At 37.4% G+C, this 7,831-nt stretch overlaps 1 protein-coding gene across 1 annotated transcript; it reads left to right on the top strand.

Moving 5' to 3' along the window:
- The first annotated feature begins 216 nt into the window (after positions 1-216).
- On the top strand, positions 217-1,206 carry hamp (hepcidin antimicrobial peptide). The gene is made up of 3 exons (XM_014984823.2): positions 217-487; positions 588-665; positions 831-1,206. The coding sequence occupies exons 1-3, from the start codon at positions 401-403 to the stop codon at positions 933-935; spliced, it is 270 nt and encodes an 89-aa protein (XP_014840309.1). The 5' UTR covers positions 217-400; the 3' UTR covers positions 936-1,206.
- The last annotated feature ends 6,625 nt before the right edge of the window (positions 1,207-7,831 follow it).

The following is a 7,831-nucleotide window of genomic DNA, read 5'->3' as shown; positions in this document are numbered from 1 at the left end:
AAAAGACAGACATTAAAACAAGAGATAGCTTGGAGGAACCCCCCCCCCCTTCCCCTAGTATTGCAGAAGTGCAGAAGGATGAAGAGGAATGAGGAGGTCAAAATTTCCCCAGTGGAGTTAGGTAACAGCTGCCAGGAATGGGCAGGGCCTCCAGCAGAGATGAGGCAACACCGGGCCCACGAGTGTATAAATACCTACGCTCTCTGCATATTCAACTCGCAGATGCGAGGAGAGCTGAAAGGATCGGCCAAAGATCTGAAGAAACCCAGTTGAGAATCGGCATCCGTCTCTGAAGCAAAGCAATAATTCAGGACGCAGTGGTGCTCTGCGCTGGCCTGACACCCATGTGAAAGAAGACCCATCAGCTCTAATCTTCAAAGGATTTATAACCTCACCCAAAATGAAGGCATTCAGCATTGCAGTTGCAGTGACACTCGTGCTCGCCTTTGTTTGCATTGTGCAGAGCTCCGCCGTCCCGTTCACCGGGGTAAGAATTCAACTCAAACTCACCCCTCTTGCTCGTCAGCTCCAAATGTTTTGTCAGGAAGAATAGGTGTGACTCTTAAATGTGCATAATTCATTAACAGGTCGGTGAGCTGGAGGAGGCAGGGGGCAATGACACTCCAGTTGAGGCACATCAAGAGGTGTCAATGGAATCGTGGATGGTATGTTCAATTGACTGAATGAATTAAGCCAATTACCACGAGCAAATTAAAGTTTAAGTGGATGCTGTTTTCCCCACAGAGCAGCCTTGTCCTCTCTCAAACACACAGATGGAGAAGGAAGTGCTCTTGGTGACACTTTGTTCATGTCTCTTGTCTTTCACACAGATGCCAAAACATGTCAGGGAAAAGCGCCAGAGTCACCTCTCCTTGTGTCGCTACTGCTGCAACTGCTGCAAGAACAAAGGCTGCGGTTTCTGCTGCAGGTTCTGAGGGGCACGAGCGGTGACCACCACTTTCTAATTTATTGTTTTATTTTTTCCAAGACCCCTCCTTTCACTGCATTTTATAAAATGCATTTTTTTTTTAAGCAAAAATGATTCCTGGAGCAGCATAGACAAATTAAGTATGTTTTCTATTTATTTTGCATACTCCAACTTTTTAACTTTTTAAAGAAGACACATTTCTCACACATATGGATCTTGTCCTTACTGAAAATTATTGTTTCGTGTTGAATAAAATACATCTGAATCAGCTGCCAAAAGAGTTTTATGTCATTTATATTGAGTCAAGCAACAGAAACATATCTTTGCTAAATGTGCTTTAAATAAATAATGTCAGTCTGACATTGATCTCCAAAGTGCTGGCGAAACCAAAAACTAGAAACAGAGAGTTATTACAGGTACACAGGTGGACAGATGTTATTACAGTTAGAAGCTTGAAGACAGCACACAGACACAAGTCACATTGTTATAAAGCACACTGGTTTGCAACCATAAAATGTATTTTAATCTGAGATACATCTGTGAGAGTCTGTACATGTTCAATGCAATCTAAAGTCTTTGTATCTATGATCATGTCAAACCAAAGACCATCAAAAATCTGTTGTCAGACATTGGACGTGACATGTTTGAGCAAAGACTCTCTTAAAAGAGTTTTAAAACAGAAACAGTGTGAGGGGAATTTAATGTATGTAGCTTTGGAGAGAGAGAGAAGGCATTGATCACTGGATCTCCTGCCGAGCTTTTATCTGATATCAGGGCCATTCACACCTTGGGGCTTCAACAATTTTCAATTTCAGCTTGAAGCGTATTACTAGGCCCTCTTTGATCAGTGCTTCAGTCCTCTATGCTCACATATCTTGATGTTTATGGCTTCTTTATTGATTGTTCTAATGCACATACGATGTATTTATACATTCTGATGGCTGGGAAGTGGTTAGCCGACGTCCTGGAAAGGGTCATATGAAAGAGATTCCCACAGTAAGCCGTCCTTCCTTCCTCTGCAGACTGCATGCGGAATGACTTAACTCTGTTCCAGTTTTGTTGTGAGGCTCACATTTTGTATCTCTCCCTTTTGGACTTTTTTTTAGTGTTAGAATCTTTTGATATGAAAAGAACATTATGTTGCTTTGAGCCAGAAATTAGTGATATAAATAAAGTTTGACTCATTTGGACTGTCTGACCTTCTTTGAAAAGAATAAGTAGTGAAGAAAACATTATGTTTCCTGTTTGTGATTAATTCTCATCCGCTGATCCATCTGGGCACATGAAGGGTTTTTTTTTCCTACTTTTTACAACAGCTATTTTTCCAAGCACATAAAAAAAAAAAAAACGCATTTAACTGTTTTGTCATTTTGACCATTAATTTTGGTGAGTAGGCAACAACTGTTTACAAAGAACACACTTCGAAAATCTTTTGTACAAGAAACTAGAAGCAATATAATAACACAGTATTAAAGTAAATGGCCAAACTCTAATAAAAACTCTATTTATTAGAGTTTTTTTCCTCTAATAAATAGATAACAAAAACTATTTAATATAAAAAAAGTTTTATATATATATATATATATATATATATATATATATATATATATATATATATATATATATATATATATATATATATATATATATATATATATATATATATATATATATATATATATATATTAAAAGAGCATTGATGAGTTCAGTCACTGTTGTTTGATGGGAAGGTGTGGCTCTGCTGGTTTGGTATCAGAACTCTGTACCGACAAGGCAGCTTCGTCTGCATCAAACACCCATTCATATCCCTGTGGACTGGTCCAGAGTTATACTGGAAACAAAGCAGCCATGATGGCGGTCAGTCCACCAATCCAGCCCAATCTGCCTCAATGTGTTTTTGTTGCCATAATATCTGAAAATGCAGTGATCTCAAACACAACTCATGTAAAATTTAAGTAAACACTAATGGAGAACTTATGTGAATACTAATACAGAAAAGGATAAAATGTCATACTTAAGGAAACTAGATATTCTTATTACTCTGTTTTATAAACCAATGTCTTCTCTTATTCTCTATGTGACATACATAGAATACAGTAGATGAATTGTTGTAAGGGTATATTTTATCTGAATAAATTTAAAAGGAATGGGAAAATAAACTGACAGTGACATTTTGTTCTACACAGGAGTAACTATATGTGACGTCAGTTTGCTTGATTTTAAATCAAACTCTGATTTGTAAGTTTAACATTGGCTCGGAAGATGGGTCGACTAAGAACGTGCTCCTTTTAGGATCTGTGTGATGCATATTTTCAAAGTACCTCAGTCAGCAATTTACCATTTACCTCTAATGAGAATTTGGTAGGTTTTTTTTGATAGTTTTTTTTTGTTGTTGTTGTTTTGATCTCAAAACTATCATGCAAATTGGATGATAGTCTTCTTAAAGCTAGTTCTTAGAGATAATAGATAAAAACCATACTGTTTTTCAATAAATAATTCATGTGCATAATATTCTAGACCAGTTTTCAAAAAGGTTTTCATATTAGTAATATGTAAATAAAACAGAATCTGTAATTATCATTAATTATTCAACAGACATGTTGAACGTTGAACATTTTTGGACAAAAGCATCTTTATTCTGAGATTTTCACCAGCAGCTATTTTCCAAAAGTTCATCCAGAGGTCTGTTTATCGCTGAGCCGCATCACCTCTTCTTTCAAAAATAATGCCGGAGTGAGGGCTGATTCCACTTAGCGATTTTGTGAAAACAGCAGCCTTTGATCCACAAGGATACACAGGTTATTCATGCCAATTAGATTTTAAACTCCCTGATAGTGTTCCACTTTATCTTTGCTCATGTGAAATGAGCTCAAGTCCAAAAAAGCAGCAGCACATAAAATTTTTTGGTAGCGCGTCGGCTTGTAATGCTGGGTACAGATGTGAGATTGTGCCCATTAACAAGAATTTTAAGAGGTGCTTCGATGCCGTGCAGTGAATTCTGTCTGCTCTTAATTTATTAACAATAGAGCCTCTCAGTACTAATTTTTCAATTTGAAAAAATCAAAGAATTGCTTCTCACACTCTGCATGTTAGGTGAACTTCTTTCAAACTTAACAGTGAGACACTTCAATATTTAATTTATGAGAACTACCGCACCGAGGCTTTTGTGTATTTCACCTGAATGCTAGTTTTGAAAGGCTTAGCATCTGTCAGCATTTTTTTGTCCTCAATTATGTGACTGACCATTCAGGAATTAACCTAATAAGCTGAAGCTAGTTCCACGAGTGCATGTTTTTCTCTTGTTTTTATTCTTTTTTTCATGAACAGAACACATTTTGGGTTTTGGAACAGGCTGTTCCAAAACCCAAAAGGAAGCCAAGCTCGGTTCAGAGAAAAACTGAGAAACTCGTGAAGATATCCACGAAGTAAGGTCCATGAGGACCTGAATGGGTGTTTGGTGTGAAAAAACTTCCCTGGTCTGCACCGAAGCGGAATGTCTTCATTTTTTAAATGTATGCATTTGTCCTTCTTGAATGGAAGATCATACATGTGCAAACCCACCAAATACACACACACACAGCTTAGATGGCTCTTTAGTAATTACATTTTGAAAGCAGTTAAATACTGAGTAATTTATTCAGATGTGTCAAAAGGGTTACATCTAAAACATTTCAGATTTTTGAATGTGAAATTTTGAAAACAAAATTACATGTCTCTGCACTGGCACCATGCATGTCAGAGTTGATAAGATTGTTGTTTCAATATCTTAATCATGGTTGCATAATAATGTCTTATGAAGTGTTACCACAGGACTTATTCTCATTTTCAAGAAAGACCTGTTCCAATATTACAGACAATTGTAAAAAATTGCATTTGAAATAAGTGTATAAGTGCATATCAAAATAGTGTCAAAATGTAAAAGATAATGAATAAAGCTATGAATAAGAAGAAAAACAAAGGCCCGCTGCCATGTTCTACCTAAATACTCCCAGTGGAATCAGATCAGACAGTTTAAGTTCCTTTTTGGAGATGATTCCACACTAATGGTCCAAAGTAAGAGAAGGCTGGGTTCCCTAATTCTCAGTGAACTGAAGGAGCATAAAAAGCTTTCCTGATCCAATATAGTCCACACCTAATATATTTGCTGTTGTTCTTGGAATTAAGAGGCTTATGTGCTTCACATCTTGGAATACCTTTCCATTCTTCAGCAGCAGAGAATTAAATAAACCCTGGAAGTGTCCAATCCAAGTCTGAGTTCATCCAATAAACTCTGCTGGCCTACTTAATATAGTCCTAGATGAGCCTTTAATTTGTCCTAGAGAGTCAATTGCGAAGGAGAAAAGAGCCATCAAAAGAAAATCAACATCGCTGTGGGCAAACAGAACTTCAATAAGAATTTTTAATGACCCATCAAGAACCACCGCTAACGGCGTTACAGGCACAATGATGCCTGCGTTGTCTGGTCTTTGTTCAGCATTTCCACCTCAGGCAAGTTTGTTTATTGGATTTCATTCAAATTAAAGTTAACTCACTGAGTTTAATAATGCAATGTGTGGAATCATATGCACAGGAGGAGCGAGTGATGAATGCGTTCCCGCTCTGAGAACACACTAGGGTTAAAGGTCAGAGGCAGTTTATTGCGAGTGTGATGGCAACAAACTGGCCGATATGAACGATTCAGTCAGGACACAATTTAATAACTGCAGATTCAAATGAAAAACTGTCTCCCCTCAACACTAGAAGGGTAAATGAAGACCTGGTTTGGAGGTAGGCGGTCAATCACTAGTGGCAGTCAGGAGTCAGCTGAAACTCACTGACGCCCTCTGGTGGACAGGTGGGAATGGGAAGACGCATAGATTGCTGATGAGGGTGGATAACAATGTGGCGAGCAGTGTGTACCAGTCATACCACCTTTGTCATGAGAGAAAAGAGGGAGGTTGGTTTGTAAACACATTTTTCTACCCCAATGGCTTCTGAAATTGTTCTGTCACAAATATTTAGTCTGGAAAAGGATTTGGTCATGAGGAAGTCAGGTTCCTGAGTTATGAGTGTGTACACTATAAGAAATGATGAAAACTGGTCTCTTCCACAGCAAATATTTGAAACTGTCAACGTAAAGAAAACTGAAATCTGGATCACTTCCAAATGTCATATTTTTGTGCGTATGCAGCATATTTAAGTTTTTTTGAGTTATCTCAAAACAGGTTTCTGTTTTGTCATTAACTGAAAGAATGTATTGCAAAAATGTGTCCAAATGACACTAACTATAAAAATGTAACGACTAAAATACGACGTATACACCCAAAATATACAAAAGAGTGAAATTTCACATTTGCATATACTTTCAGAAACGTTGTTATAGTGTATCCTACCTTTTTTCAGGTGTCCCTGCGATGCTCTTACTTAATATACTGCCTAGCTTTTTCTAATTAAACTTGCTAGATGCATGTATGTGTGTACAGTGCCTCCTATTCAGGAGGTAGGAAAAAAAGCAATACCTGTGAAATGGATGTTTGCAGAGTTGGACGAGTGCAATGAAAACATTTTCCTCCCACTTATGGATTTCTTCTGTTTCAGATCACCATCAATTTTCATAATATCAGACAAAGATACCTGCAATAAATAGAAAGTGCCGTGTTAAAGTGATTTTATTTATTAAAAGCAAAAAATAAAATAAAAAATCTAGCCGTATAAACCAATCCGGCTCTTTGTGAAAAATCAATTTCTCCCTAATGGTTGTTTACATTTATGTAAGAGTATTTGGCAGTCCTTTTTATTCAGTGTGATTTACACATCAGCATGTAACAATGCAGTTAATGCCAAAGCTGACAATAAGCTACTTAGAAGCAAGCCCACTGGTCAGGTTCTGTCAGAGGTGGCAGGCCAGCTACTCTTGGGATTCCCCATCACTGTTCATTGTTTTCCCCATTTGAGAATAATGGCTACAGCTGTAGTTCCACAGCCTCAGAAATGGCCCTTTAACCCTTTCTGTACAGATGGATGTCAGTGACTTTGTTTCTCACTTGTTCTTCAATTCCACGAAACGGGGGCTTGACGTGTGGCTTCATGACGCCTTTTAACCTGCATTGTTTTGTTAGATAGGTCCTATTTAATTAAGTTTTGAATTTCCAGGTCATCAGACTGTTGCGTTGCTTGTGAAATTAAACAACCACCAAAAAAAAAAAAAAGATTATAATTAATTCCTGACTTAACAAGAAGTTGGGTGGAGGGACATTTTTCAAACAGAGTCAGATTGTTTTGGATAGCTTTTTCCTTTCATAAATAATGTCATTTATAAATATATATTTTTGTATTTACGCATGATTTGTTTGTTTGATATTTGTTAGATGAGCGCAAGCGCTAATGTGGCAAAAAAGACATTTGTAAGAAGGAAATACTTTTTTCACGGTGCTGCACAGGTACATATTTAGGTGAGAATAAATGTTCTTTATTCTAAAACAAAACAAGTTTGGTCATCTGAGTTACAATACATATTATGCACAAACCAAATAAGCAGGGAGAAAGAGAGAATAGCCAGACAAAAGGACAACCATGAGCACAATGCTCATCCAGTCTGACATTTGCGGTGTTGCATCAGGACACAGAACTTTCCTCTTTAAGTGGCTCACAACAGCCTGCTGGGAATTTGAGAAAAAAAAATCATGTAAAGAACTATTAGAGCATAGGTCCACAGAATCTCAGTCTGGTGGGAAGGTTTAGAGTTCAACAAGGCAACAACCAGAGGAATACAGCCATAAAACTATTTTTAAGCTCTATAGTGATAAAGCTTTGGATTCAAACCCAGGGGACAATAACTGGAGTGACATGACAGTGGCTGCCCCAGCACTCTCTATCTAAGTATTTCTGCCAAGAAGAATGGGAGGGAGATCAAAGAGACAAAAC

This window comes from Poecilia mexicana, unplaced genomic scaffold (genome assembly GCF_051168715.1).
Source record: "Poecilia mexicana isolate PSO_F unplaced genomic scaffold, ASM5116871v1 scaffold_16, whole genome shotgun sequence".
In the NCBI taxonomy this organism is placed as follows: domain Eukaryota; kingdom Metazoa; phylum Chordata; class Actinopteri; order Cyprinodontiformes; family Poeciliidae; genus Poecilia; species Poecilia mexicana.
Note: the sequence above shows the minus strand (reverse complement) of the source record. Positions and strands in the feature narration are given on the sequence as shown.

What these genes read in the sequence shown, in the direction of transcription:
- hamp (XM_014984823.2), top strand. Translation starts at nt 401, where the DNA reads ATGAAGGCATTCAGCATTGCAGTTGCAGTGACACTCGTGCTCGCCTTT. An exon ending in CCGCCGTCCCGTTCACCGGG is followed by an intron (nt 488 to 587) that starts GTAAGAATTCAA and finishes ATTCATTAACAG; the next exon opens with GTCGGTGAGCTGGAGGAGGC. An exon ending in TGTCAATGGAATCGTGGATG is followed by an intron (nt 666 to 830) that starts GTATGTTCAATT and finishes TCTTTCACACAG; the next exon opens with ATGCCAAAACATGTCAGGGA.